Source organism: Ostrea edulis, chromosome 5, assembly GCF_947568905.1.
Source record: "Ostrea edulis chromosome 5, xbOstEdul1.1, whole genome shotgun sequence".
Classification (NCBI taxonomy): domain Eukaryota; kingdom Metazoa; phylum Mollusca; class Bivalvia; order Ostreida; family Ostreidae; genus Ostrea; species Ostrea edulis.
Genome location: NC_079168.1, coordinates 74,805,960 through 74,827,085, shown reverse-complemented (window position 1 = coordinate 74,827,085; position 21,126 = coordinate 74,805,960). Strand labels below are relative to the sequence as shown.

Genomic DNA, 21,126 nt, shown 5'->3' with positions numbered 1-21,126 from the left:
TCATATGCTCAAAAGGGCACTTTTCGTCGCGGCAAGACAATTTCGGGGCACTTTCATTTTATCATGCTGCGATAGTAATAGATTAATCATTTAGCCTCTTTAAAAGTTAATACCTGCTGCTTTGATCAGACAACCTTGTGAAATAAAAAACAATTGTGTATATTAACAAATATTTTATTACATTTATATTTTGCTGTTGTTTTAGCATGACACATTTTCAAGAATATGATTCATAGGCAATATAATATAACATAATACATACGGATTATGATTAAGTGCATGACAAGTTAAATAAGAAAGACAGATCTGTTGTCATCATACTTATAGCTACTATTGCCTTAAAAAGATAGATTTCCTCATATTAGCTACTATTTATTACATTAGAAATACTTTAACAAGGGTGGCTTCCTGTGATTTTTGGGATCCAGTTTTAGTTTTCTCTGGATTCCGTTTTGTATATTTGACTTAAGGCATATTTCTGGTTTAAGCCTGACAGATGTATGGTTTTAAAAATATGTATGAAAGCCTCCTCTGTTCTAAGATGTTGATTAATGTTGTTTGTTGTTTTAACGAGCGGCGTGATAGAAATATCCTGTATGGAATGTGATTGTGACATATTCGATTGTGACGTGTCTTTTTGTGATGTGAAGTGTCGAGACACAGGTTTGTGTTGATTTGCGGCTCTGATATCGGCGAAGTGTCCATACATGCAATCTTTGAGCGAATTTCCCGTTTGTCCTATATGTTGAATGAAACATTTTTTGCACGTGATTGCATAAATGACGGATGTGCTGTTGCAGTCTAGGTTCTGTTTAATATCATAGGATTTGTTTGTGGAAGTGATCTGGATTTTTTTAGTATTCCTAACAAAAGGTCATATGTGTCAGTTCTCATAACATGGGTGGCTTCCTGTGATTGTCAGGATCCAGTTCAATTTGGAGTGAACTAAAATGCTTTGTAGATTTGGAGGTCTCTTGTATGCAATGATAATTCTGTTGATTAGATCTTTTGTATCTGGAGATTGTTCAAGGATTGTTTTATATTGGTTGATGATGGATCGGAATATTGTCACCAAAGGAATGACGGATTTCGCTTGCGGGTTGTTGTTTCTCGGAGTTATTTCCATACGTTTTATTTTTCGGGCTTTCTCTATAGCTTGATTGAGTATTGACATTGGTTTTAAAACTTTTAAAAAGTGTGATATTGAAGATGTACACCTCTTACTCCTGACAAACATTGAGAAGGATTTTTATATTCCTAGTATGTAGAACTAACACTTATTTGTTATTGCTTGCTATAGAAAGTACCTACTGTACCTTTGATAATATGTATCAGAAAACAGTTTTCATACAGTATTAGTGACCCTCTGTACAGTGTGTGCATTATTTCCTGTATGAGCTTCTTAGTTAGTTGTTTTACATGGAACAATGAAGTGTTGATTTGTCTGTAATCTAGTTTTGAGTTACTTTCCATACTGTTTTGCCATTGATGTCACTAAAGAATTAACATGCTCCATGAAGCATGCTGGCGTGCTGTAGTTCATACCCTCCTGTATTTTCGGAATGAATTTGTTTTTCATATTTACATTTTACTTTCATTTCTTTCGGAAAATTCCCAGCCGTTAGTCATACTATATCTATCAAGATTCATACGCACATCGTTCACATTCATGAGGAAACATCCATCATTTCAATTGGTATCAAAGGCAAAAGCACTGGAAATGTAAATATATACTGATGAATGCACCAGCTAATTTTAAAGCATATGCATGAAAATATGAAATCAGTATGGAAGGCAAGTTAAACAACGGAAGTTGAGAACTGACTAGACCTTTTTTTAACAATCATACTTTTTATAACCTGCAATATTTTATTTTCCATTTAGAGAAAAAGAGGAAATGGAGAAGACTAAACAACAAAACAAAAAGAAATCCAATCACGGAAAAGGGAAAGTAAACGGGGACAATAATTTATCTGACCCAGACTCCAGTAACAAGAAAAAAGCGATAGGAAAACGTCGTAGTGATCGACTAAACCAGAGGATGTGGGGATCAGGAATGGGTCACCAGAGGTCCTCCTCCCTTCCCGGTCGAAATGCTGATCAAAGATCAAGGAACTTTCAATGGGAGCGACAGTCACATAATGACGATTTGCAGGTGGATTCCATGACAAACAATTTTCAGAATCCTACCTGGGGCACACGGAATGGACATTATGGCCAAATGCACCAGAATCATTGGGATGTGAACATGGGTTTTCAACAAGGTTTCAACCAGTTTCCAGACCAGAATTACCAGCAATCTTTTTATGATAATGGGCAATACTATATGTATGACAATTATGAAAGAAATGGTCAAGGGATGTATGCAAGGGGTATGAGAGGAAATATGTTTCCTGATATGAACGAGGCATATTATAATGATCCAAACATCCCACATGAGCTGGAGAATTCTTCAGGTGTCCCTGAAAAATATATACAGTGGGTTGAGCCTTCTCATGGATTTCAGGATAATTACTCACCAAGAGGTAGAAGAACAAATAGATGGAGTAAAAATAACACACCCAGAAACAGCTTGAGAACAGACAATTTTAGAGGCAAGAGCAATCAGAATGCAGATAGAAAGCCATCACACTCTCATGGTAACCAGAATAATGATGGAAGTGGGAAGGATTTCAAGGAAATTGCAAAGCCTAAAGACAAAACTGAGCACTCGCATACAGACATCAAATTGCAGGTCACAGATGAAGTATTGCAATCAACAAACTGCAGATTAAGCCCTAAGTCTGATCGTTCCACTGGAAGTCTGCGAGAAAGCAGAAATAGGTCAGAAAGCTACGAGAAAGGTGGTACTAAACGTCGGAGATACAATTCACCATCGCACTCCACAGAGCAAAGACGAAGGCAGGATAAAGAATCAAAGAACACCCATATTCGATTTGCAGATGATGAGGATGTTTCCGAAAAACCTGTGCGATTTGTGGATGAAGCAGATAGTACTACTAGCAGTGCAGACAAAGAGGACCTCTCCAGTAGCTCAAGTGGCAGGAATGGAGGACGGCTCAAAGAGAAAAAGAAAGGTATACTAAAGAAAAAGAAGAAGAATGGAGTGAAAGGTTCACCCCCAGGGTCTCCCAAGAGGTCAAGCAAAAAAGGTGAAAAGGGAGGAGAAGGGGTATTAGAAAAGGCAGAAAAACTGTGCAAGGAACTTAGGGAAAAGAGAGAGAAAGCAAAGCTTGAGAGAGAAAGAAAGATGAAAGCAGAACAGAAAGAAAAGCTGGAAAATATCAACCAAGAATTGAAGACTTTATCCGACAAAAGTAAGGAATATGTGAAAGGACATATTTCTGCAGAAGAAACCACACAATCTGTAGACTCGAGTGCCAAAAACAGAACTGGAAGTGAGAAAAACAGTATTTCCAAGTTAAGTCAGTCTAACAAAGAAATCGAGAAAATAAGACAGAATATTGAGAAAAGTGTGCAAAGTGTGAATGAGATACAGAAGCTACAGAGTTCCTCAGGAAAGGAAAGAAACTCCAGAAAGGAAGACTCAAAGAGCAGTGCCAAGAAATCAGAAACATCAACAAATAAATCCAAAACAGGACTCCAGGAAACATCTGTAAGGGAGCCCAGCAAGAAAGATACAAAACCTGACAGCTGTGAAACAAGAAAAGGGAAAGAAGGCACTGTTAATAAATCGTCTGCCAAAGAAAAACTGACCACTGACTCTTTGTTAAAAATGGTGAATTCTCCAAGGTCAAGGAAAGAGAGACAGCAACTGGCAGGAATGTTAAGATCCTATGCCCAATCACAGAAGAAATTGTCCCTGCCTCGTTATAATCTTGAGCTCTCAGGGAGTTATGATAACGATTTAGATGGCAAAATTGAGGAACTCAGATTAGAGGAACTATCACCAGAAGTGCAGATTCAAATTGCTCAGCTTATGGAGGCAGATGCCACACCAGATCTTAACGATCTAGAAATGGCATTGATGTCGTCTTCAGATAAAGCAAAGAAAATTGATAAAAAATCAGACTCGAGAAAGAATAGCATTGCATCTCAGTCTGACTCACTAAATCAATACCAGGAGTCAGACAAAACCCTAAAGGGTAGCTCAAAAGAAAGGTCCAGAACCATGTCTACAGAGTCAGACAAAAAGAGAATAACAGAGAAGAGGAGGAAAGACTCAGATACCACACAACCACAGAAACCGAGTGAGCATTCCTCTCATACCTCCGTCATTGTCAAAAGTGAACCCATGGATACAGAATATGATAAACCAGCCCAAATATCTTCCACAAGTCCAGACATTACAACAGGTCTTGTAACATCAACCACATGTCTGGGAGAGAATGAAAAAACATTGTCTACATCAAGTGCTGTTCCATTACCCAGAATGCCCCAGTTCTCAAACCAACTTCCTCAGAAGACATCAACACAAGGGGATGTACCTCTTCCTACTTTATCAGGTACAGTGTGTTGTAAACTCTTGTGTAATGAAATTTTCTCTTGGCTAAAAACTGATTAATGATGTGCTTTTTAAGTTTTCTTGAACCATAAATGTTATAAGTACATGTATGTATATATAGTGTATCATTTCGGACAGAGGAAGATATTTTTGGAATGCTATGGTTGTCCCTGTTTTATAGGTTCCATGTCATCTCTAGAAAGTGGCCGATCCACAGAGAGTTTGTTTGACACAGTGTATGACATCAGTGTTAAGGAAGAAGCCTTGCGGAAAGAAATTACGGAAGTAGACCAATTTATACAATACTTTCGAAATGTGATAGATGAAGCCACGATACAACTCAACAGATACAATGAAAGAAAACTGCGGGTTTGTTAAATAATTGTGATGTGGCTTCACTGTTAAAAGAAAATGAATTTTACGATAATATATAGAACTATTTCAAACATCAGGTATAATTTTATTTGAATTTAATGACATGTAGTTCTAGTATTCAGATCAGCTGTCAACAATAAATCTAAAATTATACACATTTTACTTTGATTAATTGCGTATAGGTAATTACAGTATAGGCTTATGAAATTGTTATTCTAAGCATGCAATATTTTGTTTCTGTCATGAATGTATGTACATGTATTGAATGCTTTATGCAAAAAGAAAGCCTACTCAGGAAACTACATGTCTGCTCTAAATACATGTATTCTTGGAGTGGAGGGTAACAGTTCAGTGTATTTCACAGTTACAAAGTGAAGATGAGAAGTGGAGAGGACGCAGGCTAAGAATACTCCATGGTAAGATCAATTTTTAAATCACTCCCGTCTCTTCTCAAAAAAAAATATTGAGCAAATTAAAAATCCTTTGTGATTTATAACAGTCAGTATCCTGTTCTGTTTACCTGTACTCTCTGCCAAATATGACTTTGTAGAAGCCAAGTTTCAACAGAGATCAGGCCAGTCCACACCCCAGCTGTCAGAATTTGAAGACCAGATCGGGGCCCCAGCGCGGGAGGATCGTGGGAAGGCTGTGACTCTGAGTCAAACTTCACACAATTCTGAGCCTCAGGTATCGTCGTACAATGACCCTCACACTAGTACTTTGTTGAATGTTTTGAATCGTAACCAGCGTCTAGAGCCGGAACGCGATAGACAAGGTTGTGCTTCTTCTTCGTTCGGCACTGCTAACTCCTCAGTTCATGCTAACCCTAACACCAATGCTTCTGATTCCATTCTTGCTCAGTTGAGAAATTTGTCTTCGAATCTTCAAAAGGAAGCTATTTCCATGGAGACAGAGAATAAATCAGATAACAGATTACCTAGGGATTTTGCTTCTATTAAAAAGAAACCAGAAGAAGATAATCCTGTGACACATGGATCTTTAGGAGGCACGACAATGCCAGCCAGTTTTAAATCGTCGGTTATGGAAGACACCAGAACAAAAGCAGGAGACGGCTTGAACAAGGGAACAAAAATCAGCAGTGATACTCAGTCTCTTCCTCCTAAACCTGTGAAGTCCACCACAAATCCTGTCAACAGGAGATCCGAGAGCTCTGATGTCAGGAACAGCTTGAGTATAACCCACAGTGCAGACCTTAAGGATGCAGGATTCATTACTCTGAACTCCTTAATTAAAACCTCTAATCTTAATGAGGCCATAGACTCTGATGACGAGCCTCTAGCGAATGTCATGAGACGACAGAGGCAGGATTCTCTCAGGTCTGAGGAGAGTCAGAATAAAGGGGAGAGTGATGACAGTGCAAATGAAGGAAAGAAGTTCAACATGCAATATGTGGGGACTCTAGGAGTGGACAGTAAGGAATTCCTCAATCAGCTGGGCAATCGTCAGGGTAGTGGTCAAGATCAAGGTCCCTCCTATATGGTGCTGGACAAAGACTCTGATGCCTACCAACACATCCAGTCCCTCATTAAAGGGGGAAGGACAGACAGTTGTGAAACTTCAGTCGCTGCTTCCCAAAATACTGACAGCAAGGAGAAGGACAACAAGAGTGGGACACGTCGTATTAGAGGACTCAGGAGTGGACATGCTAGTGATTCTAATTACGAAAGTGTTAACAGCAACTGCTCACTAGGGGAACAAATCCGTCAGTATGCGAATCTCAATAAGAAAGGGTCAAAACAAGGTGAGGTGACTGTGATAAATACTGACTCTGACAGTGAGCAGAGTGATAGAACTATACAGGAAAACCCAGCTCTGCTGAGTGACAGCTGCACCCCTGTCAGGATGGTAACATCCTGCTCCACTGGAATCCAAAACCTCAATCTGGACTCCAGTCCACTATTGGCCGCAAGCCAACAAATTCGTCACGGGAGGGAGGAGGAACGAACAGCTCCAGTGGCAGAAGAGAGCAGGAGTTTGTCGCCATTCAGAAAGAAGTTGCGGACCAAGAAAGAGAGGGACAGAATTTCATTGAGGAAACAGAAGGAGGGCTATGTTCTGGACTCCAGCTCTGATGGAGGGAATTCAGCTGATGGGGAAAGTGTTCCCAAGCTGACAGACATTAAACAACAGCTAGTTTTTAAGGTTGGTGATCGGATTCAGTCTTAGATGTGCTTTGTAGGCTGATTTGTTTGTTTTAATGTATTTTTGTTAGATTATGCATGTTATATTTTTGTGGTGTAGGGCATGTTTTTGAATTCGAGTTTGTGATTATGATTTCAGAATATTGAACATACTTTATTTGTACAATAGACTTACAAAAGAAATTTTTAGATATTTTAAATTGTTCAGAAAATAATAGGTAAGGTGTTAGAAAGAAAATATTCTCCTAATTACTTTGAATTGGATATATTGAAAGATCGAAGATCTAAGGGTACATTATTTTTGGTTTGCTTTTCTGTCTGTAAACAGGGCCTTGGTCACAACATGGTTTCAGAATGAGAAGGAAACTTGGGGTCAGTGTTTCCCCAACTCTCTATTTTGTATTGTTTATAGGAGTTATGAGATTGATCACTGTTTTTTATCTTCACCTTTCATGTTTACTTCACTGATAAAGCCATTATGCAGTTTGCCACTTCCAGTTAGGTCAAGGTTTAAAGGTTGAAGATCAAGTGGAATTCACCAATTATGCAGTATGCATTATGTTTCAGTAGGACATGATGACTGACATAGTATTAGGTAGTGAGAAAGTAGGCTTATGTGCATGCATTTTTAGTGTGTATATCTTTCTGATTATGCTCCAAGATTGAAGACCTGGGGAATATTGTTTTTATCTTGTCTGTCATTCTGCTAGTTTGTCCAAAACTTTAACCTTGCTCATAACTTTTGAAAAGTGAGTGATAGGGCTTTCATATTTCATATGTGCATTGGATCCGTGTGACAAGAACTTTCTTTTAGTACCAAAATTTTTGTATGTCCGTTGTCAGAGGGGGAGTATTATGTTATGGGATTGTCTCTGCGTTGGGCTGGCTGTCCACCCAAGGTCATGTTTTCCGGACTTTTTTCCCTAACAGATGCCTGTACATTGTTGAAATGGTCACAATTTCTCCCTCAAGAAGCGTAAGAGAGTTTGCATTTAGCTGGATTGGTGCACCATGACCTGCTTTAAGGCTAAAAGTAGGTCATTTTTCATTACAAATAAAGATATAGTCTCAAGCTTCCTCTTGGAGGGAGGAATACAAATTTAGTTTGCATTTCAGTTGGATTGGTGCACTGTGACCTACTTTAGGGTTAAAAGTAGGTCAAACAGTTTTCCAGATTTTTTTCGTTACGGATACACGTATTGCCCAGAAATGTAGTCACAACCTTCCTCTCAGAGAAATACAGATTCAGTTTGCATTTCAGCTTAATTGGTGCACTTGACCTACTTTAGGGCTAAAAGTAGGTCAAATAGTTTCCTGGACTCTTTCTCATTATGGATACAAATATTGCACTGAAATTTTGTCATTACTGTCTGATTGGTGTATGATGTACCGTTTGGTACTTTTGTTGACCTTGTGACCTTGGAGATTTAAGAAAGGTTAAGCTAGGCAATATCTCCGTAATATTTTATGGTAGGGCTATGATATATTGTAAAGAGTTTCCTTATGACAAGACCTTTCATTTCTTTGTTGCCACTGTGGGCATAGTGTTTCACAAACATATTTTGTTTTGAAGTTGATATAAATTCAGATATGCTGTCACATGACTTATATTATATGAAGGATGATAATACTTCTCTTTAATATCAGTCCTTGAGTAATATCCCAGCTGCCCTGAAGGCCGAGGGTCTGGACTCTGAGGAGGCAGGACTTGTAGAGACAGGGTCAGAGGACACAGAACAAGTGATACTTATCAAACAGGAAGGAACAGCGGGGGAGCAGCAGAGGAGTCTACTGGAGGATGTACAGTTAGAGACGGAGTCGGAGGACAATCGGCAGCTCGCAGTGGAGGCGAAGGAGAGGTGAGAATATCACATAGTTAGTCTCTAAGTCCGAGGACAATCGGCAGCTCGCATTGGAGGAGAGGTGAGAATATCATGTAATTAGTCTCTAAGTCTGAGGACAATCGGCAGCTCGCAGTGGAGGCGAGGAAGAGGTGAGAATATCATGCAGTTAGTCTCCAAGTCCGATGACAATCGGCAGCTCGCAGTGGAGGCGAGGGAGAGGTCAGAATATCACGCAGCTAAACTACAAAGATCAGAATATTTGACAGTGTTATGATCATGGCATCAGCATTTTATAAAGTACACTTGTGTGCATTGAAATACATTAACACAAAGGACATAAACAAATGCATATTTTACCTCATACTACATGTATTTCCATATTTATAAAAAAGGATACAATGTAAATTTCAAAAGATACATTCAGTAAAACTTGACTTGTATATTATAAATATACCCTATTTCTGAAGGTTGTCCTTAGACAAAAAAGTAATGGAAAACTTTAGGAAGGCAGTGGAAAACATGAAGTCCACGCTTGGGCTGTCTGCCCTACAAATCCCAGAAGACTCCTGTCAGTCCCTCCACAGGGAACCTGTTCAATTCCAGGGGCCAAAGGAGATCATCTCGGGCTTGGATGTCTTTGAAAACTTCCTCTATGTCTCCTATCAAGGAAAAATCATCAAGAGGTTCAACTTGCTGGTATGGGTGTGCTATTTCATTCTGATGAATTTATAATAATTTTTACAGTAGAATTGAACTTTTTTTTAGTATGCTGGTAGTCTCATACATGTAATATAGTAGGCTCATACATGTAATAAGTAGGCTCATACATGTAATATAGTAGGCTCATACATGTAATATAGTAGGCTCATACATGTAATGTAATATAGTAGGCTCATACATGTAATGTAATATAGTAGGCTCATACATGTAATGTAGTAGGCTCATACATGTAATGTAATATAGTAGGCTCATACATGTAATATCAGGATTTTCCCCCCTAATGCAGCAGGATTTTGAATTAGCATCATAAATAGTCACATCCAAAATATCAATACAGCAAAACACAGTTGTATTGAATATCCAGGGCCAGTGAAAAACATATTATTATATACAGTAAGACATGGTTATAGTGAACCTCCAAGGCCAGTGAAAAACAGTTCATTATAACCAAACTTCATTCATACAGTAAAACACAGTGAAAGTGAACCTCCAGGGGCAGTGAAAAACGGTTCTTTATAACCAAACTAAATTATATCCAATGAAAATTTCATTGTTTTTCTCTCATAGGGGAATATATATTTCTTCACAATAAGCGCGAATTCATTTTAAGTGTTTTCATTATAAGTGTGTTTTACTGTAACTTAACAAGGACTTGCTTGTGGATAACTTCAACAGAATGTTGAGTTAGGAAGCTATCTAGGATTAATGCTTTAGATTTCAGTTTTAAATTAGTGGTCGTCAGTGATCAGTAAAACTTTAATTCTTTGTTTCAGACTGGAGAGTTGAATTTTGAATTCAACACAATGAGTTACAATGTTTTATGTATACTCGTATCAAAAGAAAAAAAGAGACTTTATGTGGGAACCTCTGAGATGATGCTCCTTTCGTACTGCTGCGAGGTATGACTGCACTCTGTCAACCAAATAACACTCCACGACCTTTTGTACTGTCTTGTGTCATATTTTGGAGCCGTTTTATTTTTGTTGTTTTGTTTTCTTGCAGACAAAGAAGCCACTGAAAGTGGAGGCAACTGAAGGCAAGCCTCAGTGTTTTTGTGAGAGCTGGGGACATCTATATATGGGCACAGACTGCGGGACAGTTGTTGTTATGTCATTGAAGGTCAGGGCTAGGAGTTATATTTATTAGGTCACCTGAGTAAACTCAGGTGACCTATTGCAATTGGTTTTCATCCATCGTCAGTCGTGAGTCATGCGTTAACAATTGAACATTTCTAACTTCTTTTTAATAACTACCAGTCCAATTTTCAAATTTGGTATGAAACATCATTGGGATAAGAGGGACATAAATTGTAAATTTCAGGACTTCAGCACCCCTGGGGCCCTAGGGGTGGGGCAAAAACTGCCCCAAATTGACCAATTTTCAAAAATCTTCTTCTCAAGAACCACACACATATAAGAAAAACTAAATGCATAGTGATGTAGAGCAGGAAGGCCTATACCAAAATTGTAAATTTCATGATACCCTGGGTAGGGATTCTGACCCCAGGGCGGGGCCAAACTTGTTATATAGTGTTTATATCTAAAACACTTAAATTACATCTTCTTTAATGCTATTGATACTAAATTGAAAGTAAATAGATATTTAGAAAGAACAGGTAGTCCTTTACCAAAATTGTAAATTTGATTATTCCAGGGGTAAGGGTTTTGGTATCAGGGTGGGACCAAAATGGTCAGTTATTAAATGTGTGAACAATAGACATTTTTAACTTCTTCTTGATAACTATCATTCCAATTCTTTTCAAATTTGGTATGAAACATATTTGGAACAAGGGGAACATAAATTGTAAATTTCAGGATTCCTGCACCCCTGGGACCTTAGGGGCAAGGCAAAAACTGCCCAAAAATGACCAATTTAAAAAAATCTTCTTCTCAAGAACCACACACCTGTAAGAAAAACTAAATGCATAGTGATGTAGAGCAGGAAGGCCTCTACCAAAATTGTAAATTTCATGATCCCAGGGGTATGATTTCTGACCCCAGGGCGGGGCCAAACTTGTTATATAGTGTTTATGTGTAAAACACTTAAATAACATTTTCTTTAGTGCTTTTGATACTAAATTGAAACTAAATGGATAGAGCAGGTAGTCTTTTACTAAAATTGTAAATTTGATTTTCCCCAGAGTAAGGGTTTTGACCCCAGGGTGGTGCCAAACTTAGTATATAGTATTATGTGTAAGTTTGCTGATACTGTATAAAATCTAAATGCATACTTAGGAAAAGCAGAAAAGGATGTACAAAAAATGGTGAATTTCACAACCCAGGGTTATGACTTTAGGATGAGTCCAAATTAGTCATATCTTTTGATATTTTAATGTTAATACACCTATTATTTAAAGCCTTTCATCAGTGTATGCACTTTTGAGGACTGTGAAGTTTTAAGAACACATCTTGTTTTATACTGTTGCTGAACATTAGAATTTAGCTTAGATATTCAGAACAGGAATTTTTTTCTAGATTTCATAGCCCATGGAAGTAGTGATACTTTTTCACTAGTATTCAGGTGACTGATAAGGCCTGTGGGCCTCTTGTTTTTTAAACAGTGGACAGTATAGATCAAATTTGATAGTGAAAAGACTGATTAAACTGTGGAGTTGTACATTGATTTCAGTAATACAATTAAATCTTGTTATTTTGAACTTGGGGCAAATGAAAACTTTTGAGTTATATGAGGGTTCACAGTATTGAGTTTTAAAAGTTTAAAGAAAATGTACTAGTACATGTAGTTGGGACTTTCAATGGTATTCAAGATATCGATGTTCGAGATGCGAAAGTTCAACTGCACTTTCCTTTATTCACAATCATGGATACCAAAGGGGTCATAAGAACATGACTGTCTTCAGACAATTCAAGCCATTTCTTGACCGCATGTGAATTTTTTTTTTTTTGTAGAATGACAAAGTATTAGACACATTTCACTGTGCAGACCGGTCAATAAGTCGGATTTGTTCGGCCACAGAGGGTGTTAGAAGAGTCATTCTGGTGGCCTCATTTGATGCCATCATTTATGTGTATGACAGCAACACAGGCTTACTGATCAGGATGTTGGAGGGACACACCAGAACTCCATTCTCTCTGCAGGTACTGTATAATCGTGAAACTGAGAAAATGTAGATCCTGCTGACAGATACTTCATAATCGTGAAAGTGAGAAGTGAAAGGTCTTGTTACACTATAGATCCCACTCACAGTCATGGATTGTACAGGTCTTTATAAATGTCAAATACTGATCAATACATGACATTTAGTGGTCATGAATAGCATAACAAACAGTTAACGCCAACTGTGCAGCAAGTATCTAAAACTGTTACAGTAACTACAGTCAACTCTTGATAAACTGCCATCTTTTGTTCTTTTGAATTTATGGCGTTATAGCGAATTTGACAATGAATTGAATTTCCTTGGGGTAAAAGACTTGCTATTCTTGTATATGTAAGAGTTATCTTTCCTTTACATACAAACTTAATGTAAAAATATCTTGTAATTTTTCCCCCCAAATTTTCCAACTTGATTAAAATAGTTCTATTAATAATAAAGCTTCATTTCAAAACAATACACAAACAAGACACATATACACAGTATGTTTCAAGTTATTTAAAACCTTGTCCAGTGTCGGTATATTAGTGCACCACATGGCTGTTCCCTGGCAGGCGAGCTGTCATTAACTGGATGAACACCAATGAGTATTTCACCCTTTGCAGCCAAAATATCACCTATTGTCCTCCTTTTTATGGACTTTTCCCATAAAACAGTAAAATAATTAGTGATTTTTTGTTGTGTACATTTCGGATGGTTTCCGTGGTATGTAATAATTTGCTTATTTTCTTTGAAAGTCAACAGAAATCTCTGTCGTGGGGAAGCCATAGCTAAACTGAAATATTTTTCTTTAATGTAAAAACAACAAGACAACAGTTCATGTGAAGTGATTATCTTGTTTATCTAATACTGGGATCCTTCTGCCAGGCGTACTCCGGTGATTGATATTGACCAAAATTTCCACATCACTGATCACGCACACTCATGGCAATTTATCGAGATCATTAACACTTTGAAAAAGACTTTTGTTATAAAAACACCGTAGCAAATGGCATGGCAATAGCAAATTTGGCGTTTTAATGAGAATTTTAATGAATAGGAAAAACCTTCTTAGAAAAATGCGGTGTTATAACGAAAATGGCAATGAATTGAGTGGCTATAATTCGAGAATTAACTGTATTAAATCTCTTTGGTAATTGTGCATAAACCTACAAAAAATGATAATTCATGGTTTGAGAAGGACCATCATTGAAACTGGTTGGGCTTGTTGTGCTGAGAGGGCTTGTATACAGCCTCTTAGAGTGCCTGGCTGGTAGTTGTAACTTATAGCGGCCCGGGGGGGGGGGGGTGGGGGGGGGGGTGACCCCAGAGAGCTAGGACTAACTGGTCAGTCATGCATAGACAATATTCAGTAAATGTATGTATCAAGATGGATCTGTATAGTATGTGTGTTTCTCAGAACGCCAGCATTGATGATAAGTTCTATGTAACTAACGATAGAAAAGTCTGTTATAGAAGATATGTGAAATCTCTGTTTAAGGTTGATGATCATCTGGTGTTTAGTGGATCAGGGGACAAAACTGTGATGGAACACAGCATATCAGTAAGATGATTTTATATTCTTTTTTTTATATAGAGGAAAATATGTCGGTATTTTAATCCCGGTATTAAAGACTGCTCCTGTGAAAATTATCGTAAAATCCTGTTGAGCATTCTGTAAATGATTATCAGTAGAATACTATGACGTGATTTAAATAACATCTTAAATTGATCACAGACAGGAGAGCTTCTCTGGACTTATACAGAAGCTGCTGGGATTGTCTCGTGTGTTTGTACCCATGGCGACCAGCTATTTAGTGCATCCTACGATCGACTCATACGCTGCTACAACAAAAAGGTAGATACATGTACTAGTTCAACATTCTGTTGGCAGTGTGTCCATGTCATAGTTGTAATCTAGACAATATTCTGTATGTAATCTGTTGTCTAGACAATATTCTGTATGTAATCTGTTGTCTAGACAATATTCTGTACGTAATCTGTTGTCTAGACAATATTCTGTACGTAATATGTTGTCTAGACAATATTCTGTAAGTAATATGTTGTCTAGACAATATTCTCTCTGTAATATGTTGTCTAGACAATATTCTGTATGTAATATGTTGTCTAGACAATATTCTGTATGTAACCTGTTGTCTAGACAATATTCTGTACGTAATCTGTTGTCTAGACAATATTCTGTATGTTATCTGTTGTCTAGACAATATTCTGTATGTAATCTGTTATATAGACAATATTCTCTTTGTAATCTGTTGTCTAGACAATATTCTCTTTGTAATCTGTTGTCTAGACAATATTCTCTACGTAATCTGATGTCTAGACAATATTCTGTATGTGATCTGTTGTCTAGACAATATTCTGTATGTTATCTGTTGTCTAAACAATATTCTCTTTGTAATATGTTGTCTAGACAATATTCTGTATGTAATCTGTTGTCTAGATAATATTCTGTATGTAATCTGTTGTCTAGACAATATTCTGTATGTAATCTGTTATATAGACAATATTCTCTTTGTAATCTGTTGTCTAGACAATATTCTCTTTGTAATCTGTTGTCTAGACAATATTCTCTACGTAATCTGATACCTAGACAATATTCTGTATGTAATCTGTTGTCTAGACAATATTCTGTATGTTATCTGTTGTCTAGACAATATTCTCTACGTAATCTGTTGTCTAGACAATATTTTCTTTGTTTTCTAGACAATATTCTCTACATAATCTGTTGTCTAGACAATATTTTCTTTGTAATATGTTGTCTAGACAATATTCTGTATGTAATCTGTTGTCTAGATAATATTCTTTATGTAATCTGTTGTCTAGACAATATTCTCTACGTAATCTGTTGTCTAGACAATATTTTCTTTGTTGTCTAGACAATATTCTCTACATAATCTGTTGTCTAGACAATATTTTCTTTGTAATCTGTTGTCTAGACAATATTCTGTATGTAACCTGTTGTCTAGACAATATTCTCTTTGTTATCTGTTGTTTAGACAATATTCTGTATGTAGTCTGTTGTCTAGACAATATTCTCTTTATAATTTATTAACATGTAGTATTAATTAATGAAATCAATGAGGGAGGAAATCATAACTTACAAGATCTTGTTCCACGCCATTTGTATTCTGATGCAATAAATCATGTTCACATTAGACTTTCTCCCAGTGTGTAGACATTTTATTTCGAGTTGCACTTTTTCACTTCGAGCAAATTTTCGTGGTGTCACTAGAAGAAGGGTTTTGCACAAGTATAGGTGTTAAAAAAATGACTTTTAACATAATTCACAGGGACTTGACATTTTGAATTATAGTAAAACTGATCTGTCTTTCTGTGAATAAATTATTAATAACTGTGTATAGGTTTGTTTACAGAAAGGCTGTTAAGTTTTATTATAACATCAAGCACCTGTGATATAATTATATGTACATGTATATGCATTTATATGCAGATGCCCATATCATTGTATGTGTATTTTAGAATAGACTGACCATGAGTCATTGTATCTAAAGTTGTTTGAATGACAAGATATGAAATACCATATGATATGTTTTACCTAGTTATTAAAAATTAATGCTTATGACCAAACTGGATCCCATTCTTACAATGTATGTCTCAGTTTATAAACTGGAACCCATTCTTACAGTGTATGTCTCAGTTTATAAACTGGAACCCATTCTTACAGTGTATGTCTCAGTTTATAAACTGGAACCCATTCTTACAGTGTATGTCTCAGTTTATAAACTGGAACCCATTCTTGTGTCTCAGTTTATATGTTTGTGTCAAACTCTTATCTTTATTGATAGAAGAATATTTACCTTGATAACTTTAATACACAAGAATGATGAGAATGGATGTACTAGTAATAAGAAGGGTCACAGTAGATATAAAGGCAATAATTGCAGTTAATAGAAAAAGCAGTTCATGTACGTTTGAAGTTACCCATGTGCATAAACTTGTGTGTCTACATATGTGTGATGAAAATTTTGAAATAGTTATTTATAACCCCATGACTATTGTCAATTTGCAAAATTAGGATGTGCTGACAAACTACCACATTTTGTTTTTAGAGTCGGAAGCTGTTGCGACTGTACTATGGTGCCGGGGCAGCCGAGGCCTTGATAATTAAGATGACAATCAGTCAGGGAATGGTGAGCTGTTTACCTACACCATATCGTCACTGTGTATTGATTAGCTCTGCAGATCTGTAGCTCTCTAGGAAATTATTGGTCTACACTATATCACCACTGTGTATTGATTAGCTCTGCAGATCTGTAGCTCTCTAGGAAATTATTGGTCTACACTATATCACCACTATGTATTGATTAGCTCTGCAGATCTGTAGCTCTCTAGGAAATTATTGGTCTACACTATATCACCACTGTGTATTGATTAGCACTACAGATCTGTAGCTCTCTTGGGTCTGTCCCAGCTACTGATCTGTAGCTACATAGTGGTCTGCTATTACAGGGCAGTCTACTCTGGATATATACTGAAATTCAAGAGACCAAACCTGTTTATTATTATATCTAAAGTTTAAAATAAGTGATTGTGAACTATACAGACTAAGTTGCTGGGGATTTATTTTTACTTCAATATAACAGATAGTTCAATATAATTGACTTCAGTGTAAGTGAAGTAAACTGTATTTAACTTTAATCATCACAAGAATATTTGATCAAGAAATGGAAAAGTTATTGAGTTTCTATCTAGACTCGGTACTCACTTTGCTTGTTAATTTTTTGTTTTAGTCCACAAATATCTTGACTTTTTGTGTTGTTGCTTTGTGAACAGTTGATCACCGGGAACCGAACAGGACTGGTGGAAGCAGTTCCAATCAGTGAACAAAACCACACCTGTCAGGTGAGTCTCCTCAGAATCATGACAGAATAGCTGATATTCTCTCAGTAAATGTACTGTTAACTCTATCTCTGTATGACAGAATAGCTCATATTCTCTCAGTAAATACACTGTTAACTTGACCTCTCCTCTGTATTGGTATGTGTGTTTCCCCCTGGTGTCACCCTTTGAAACAGGAGTATGAACAGATGACAAATACATATTAAAATGGTGGCATTTGAGAGGTGGGGTGAGGGTGGAATTTATATATATACTGTTTGTTCCTATAAACCTTTGTGTATACTTAAGAAAGTAATCCTTTATATAGTAAATATACAGCCAGTCCGTATGAGACAGATATATTGGTTTCCTACAGTATATGAGACACACTTTGTGAAGCATCATTTCCTGTTCCAATTTTTTTTGAAATCTTTTATCATATTATTTTAGTTCATGTAGTAACAACACACAAATGTGTATATATTGTATACAGCTTTGATCTTGCCCCATATTATTTTCAGGATGTTGGAACAAAATTTGGTTTCCCTTCATTTTTGAATTCCATATTACAGTAAAACACAGTTATAGCAAACCTCCAGGGCATTGGAAAAGCAGTTTGTTATAACCAAACTTTGTTGCATCCAATACAATTTTTGTTTTTTCCTCTCATAGGGGAATAATTATCACTGAAATGACTGTAAATTCGATATAGATAAGATAAGCATCTTTTATTGTATATATGAAATTATGCAGGACAGATTTATCCTTTAGAAGAAATTTGACAATAGTGAAAGAGTGTATACAGTATTTATAGGCACTAGTTCATTTTGCTTGTAAACATGTATCGGAATATTTTTTCCAGTGCTCAGAATGTGATTTCGTGTTTGCATCAAGGACACATCTTGTTTATCATGTGGTTCATGACCATGTAATAAGCAAAGTCCGTCCCAGCAAGAAGACACCTTGTCCATGGAAGAACTGTAAAGAAAAATTCCAGTCAACAAGCCCTAAAGAGGTGTGTATTGTCACTGCAACTATACAACTGCATAGTTAATTAAACTATCTGCTGAATTAACTAATCGAAGAATTTTTCTCAGGAAAGGGCTAAAATAGGCCTTTCGCCCTATACTCCACATCATCCCTATTTCCGAAAATTAAAAAACTTTAAGTGAAACTGTAACCTTGCTTGTAACTTTTGAATGGTAAGTGATGTGGCTCTCGTATTTTATTTGTGCGTTCCTTGTGACAAGAACTTTCTTTTTGTACCAAAGCTTTTTGCTTTTTACCTAGTGATCTAGACCTTTGAAATTTACCTCTTTTTTTTTTATAGAAAAGTCACTGTAGGCAATAACTCTTGAACTATTTTGTAAATAGATTCCATCATTTGTTTCTTTGTTGCCATTGGGGGCAAAGATTTTTACAAACACATCTTGTTAGATTTGTGAAAGTTGATACATTGGTGTAAATAAGTTGTGGAGCAATTCACAGCATTTGGTCACAAGTGAATATTACTCCTGTAGAGACGGTTTCAAATTTATGTCCTGAGGGTAAATCTTAATTTGAGCACCTACTGTAGAGATACTCAATTCTTTACCATTAAACTACCTGTACTAGTATAGTATTAAGCATTCTTTTTAAAGAATTTATCGATGTGTATATACTGTACTCCAGACAGTTTAATACTCACAAACTGAATAAAAGTGCAAAGCAAGTTTGTGAGTGTAATGTCTGGAGTTTACTCATCGAAAAATTCTTCAAAAAGAATGTTTGACTCTATATTAACAATTTAAAAAATTTGAATAGTTTTCCTGCCGAGTCTCTGTGCATTGTGTTATTTTTGGATTTATTGATGTGTAAATTCTTTTTCAGTTTTATTTTTGTCCAATCAAAACAATTGTAATAGATAACATTGGAATTATTATTTGATATTGAAAATTAAGAAGCAAATAAGATTTCTATGAAATTTAAAAATCCAGCTGGTTTAAGGTTGAATAAATAAATAGTTTACTCTGTATTTTGGGTTAATGATGAACACATCGTGTATGAATTAATTAGTTTTCTTCGTATTTTGGGTTAATAAGGAACACATCATTGTGTATGAATTCATTAGTTTTCTCTATATTTTGGGTTAATAAGGAACACATCATTGTGTATGAATTCATTAGTTTTCTCTATATTTTGGGTTAAAAAGGAACACATCATTGTGTATGAATTAATTAGTTTTCTCTGTATTTTGGGTTAAAAAGGAACACATCATTGTGTATGAATTAATTAGTTTTCTCTGTATTTTGGGTTAAAAAGGAACACATCATTGTGGATGAATTAATTAGTTTTCTCTGTATTTTGGGTTAAAAAGGAACACATCATTGTGGATGAATTCATTAGTTTTCTTTGTATTTTGGGTTAAAAAGGAACACATCATTGTGTATGAATTAATTAGTTTTCCCTTTCTTTTAGGTTATTGAGGAGCACATCATTGTGCATGCCTATTCATAGAAGGAATGAAGTGTGATTTTCTTTACTGTGATATCTGGAGTTCATTCCGGTCTTCTCCACTCAACAGATGACTGTCTACGTGACACTGATTAAAGAATTTGTCCATGAATTGTAAGAGTCTATGTGACACTGATTAGAGAATTTGACCATGGATTATAAGAGTCTATGTGACATTGATTAGAGAATTTGTCCATGGATTATAAGAGTCTATGTGACAATGATGAGAGAATTTGTCCATGGATTATATTAAGAGTTTATGTGACACTGATTAGAGAATTTGTCCATGGATTATAAGTGTCAATGTGACACTGATTAAAGAATTTGTCCATGGATTACAAGAGTCAATTTGACACTGATGAGAGAATCTGTCCATGGATTGTAAGAGTCTATGTAACACTGATTAGAGAATTTGTCTGTGGATTGTAAGTGTGCTCATTTTTCTACCAAGGTTTTGAACTTACATGGATTGGAAATGCTGGTGTTTATCTGTCCAATCATCTACAAACCACAACTGTTTTGATATTTGGTGCCAAATATTTCTCTTTGTGAGCTGTATAGATCTCCAATATATCAACTTATTGTTTGCCGATAACATCAGTGTCCATCAGATTTAGATGTATTGCACATATTACATTGTTCCCCATTTTCCTTGACGAACAGGTATCAAAACTTGTTGATACACTATACAATGGTATGCTTTGGTTAGTTACATTGAGCAGCAAGGTCTTGCTCCTTTGATTATTATTTACAAAATGCATGCACCTCCTTTGACTAATTGCACATGCTTGTTTTTAAAGTAAAGGCAGGGATATTTACATAAGGGTACATGTATTTTAATGAGCAGTAGCTCACACTGCATTTTGTTTTTTATGAGCATTTAATTTTGGATGCTGCATTTACTTGATAGAATTTTAAGAAGCATGTAAAGCCATTTATAATACTACATATTTATCACTGAAGGATCTTGCCACTGCTGCTGCTGAGGAGAAGGTAGTCATTTCTCTACTGACTCATATTACCTGGCATTTAATATGGCGTACAATTGTTTTGACTGCATTATTTTGTGCACATGCTAATTAAGAGTACCACTTTGATTAAAGAAATAAAATGGTA

General features: G+C 36.2%; 1 protein-coding gene across 3 annotated transcripts in view; it reads left to right on the top strand.

The window, feature by feature from the left end:
- Window positions 1-21,126, top strand: part of LOC125650472 (zinc finger protein 106-like) — a 27,107-nt gene extending 5,981 nt beyond the window's left edge. For 2 of the 3 annotated variants that reach the window (XM_048878813.2, XM_048878814.2), the window contains exons 5-19: window positions 1,885-4,466; window positions 4,647-4,834; window positions 5,205-5,256; window positions 5,391-7,003; window positions 8,650-8,861; window positions 9,314-9,542; window positions 10,340-10,465; window positions 10,569-10,685; window positions 12,476-12,664; window positions 14,159-14,221; window positions 14,396-14,515; window positions 16,749-16,829; window positions 17,473-17,541; window positions 18,380-18,532; window positions 19,975-21,126. In XM_048878813.2, coding sequence (XP_048734770.2) covers window positions 1,885-4,466; window positions 4,647-4,834; window positions 5,205-5,256; window positions 5,391-7,003; window positions 8,650-8,861; window positions 9,314-9,542; window positions 10,340-10,465; window positions 10,569-10,685; window positions 12,476-12,664; window positions 14,159-14,221; window positions 14,396-14,515; window positions 16,749-16,829; window positions 17,473-17,541; window positions 18,380-18,532; window positions 19,975-20,013 — 5,833 coding nt within the window. In that variant the 3' untranslated portion in view covers window positions 20,014-21,126. The remainder of the gene's footprint in view (window positions 1-1,884; window positions 4,467-4,646; window positions 4,835-5,204; window positions 5,257-5,390; window positions 7,004-8,649; window positions 8,862-9,313; window positions 9,543-10,339; window positions 10,466-10,568; window positions 10,686-12,475; window positions 12,665-14,158; window positions 14,222-14,395; window positions 14,516-16,748; window positions 16,830-17,472; window positions 17,542-18,379; window positions 18,533-19,974) is intronic. The other variant, XM_048878815.2, reaches the window with a different exon arrangement.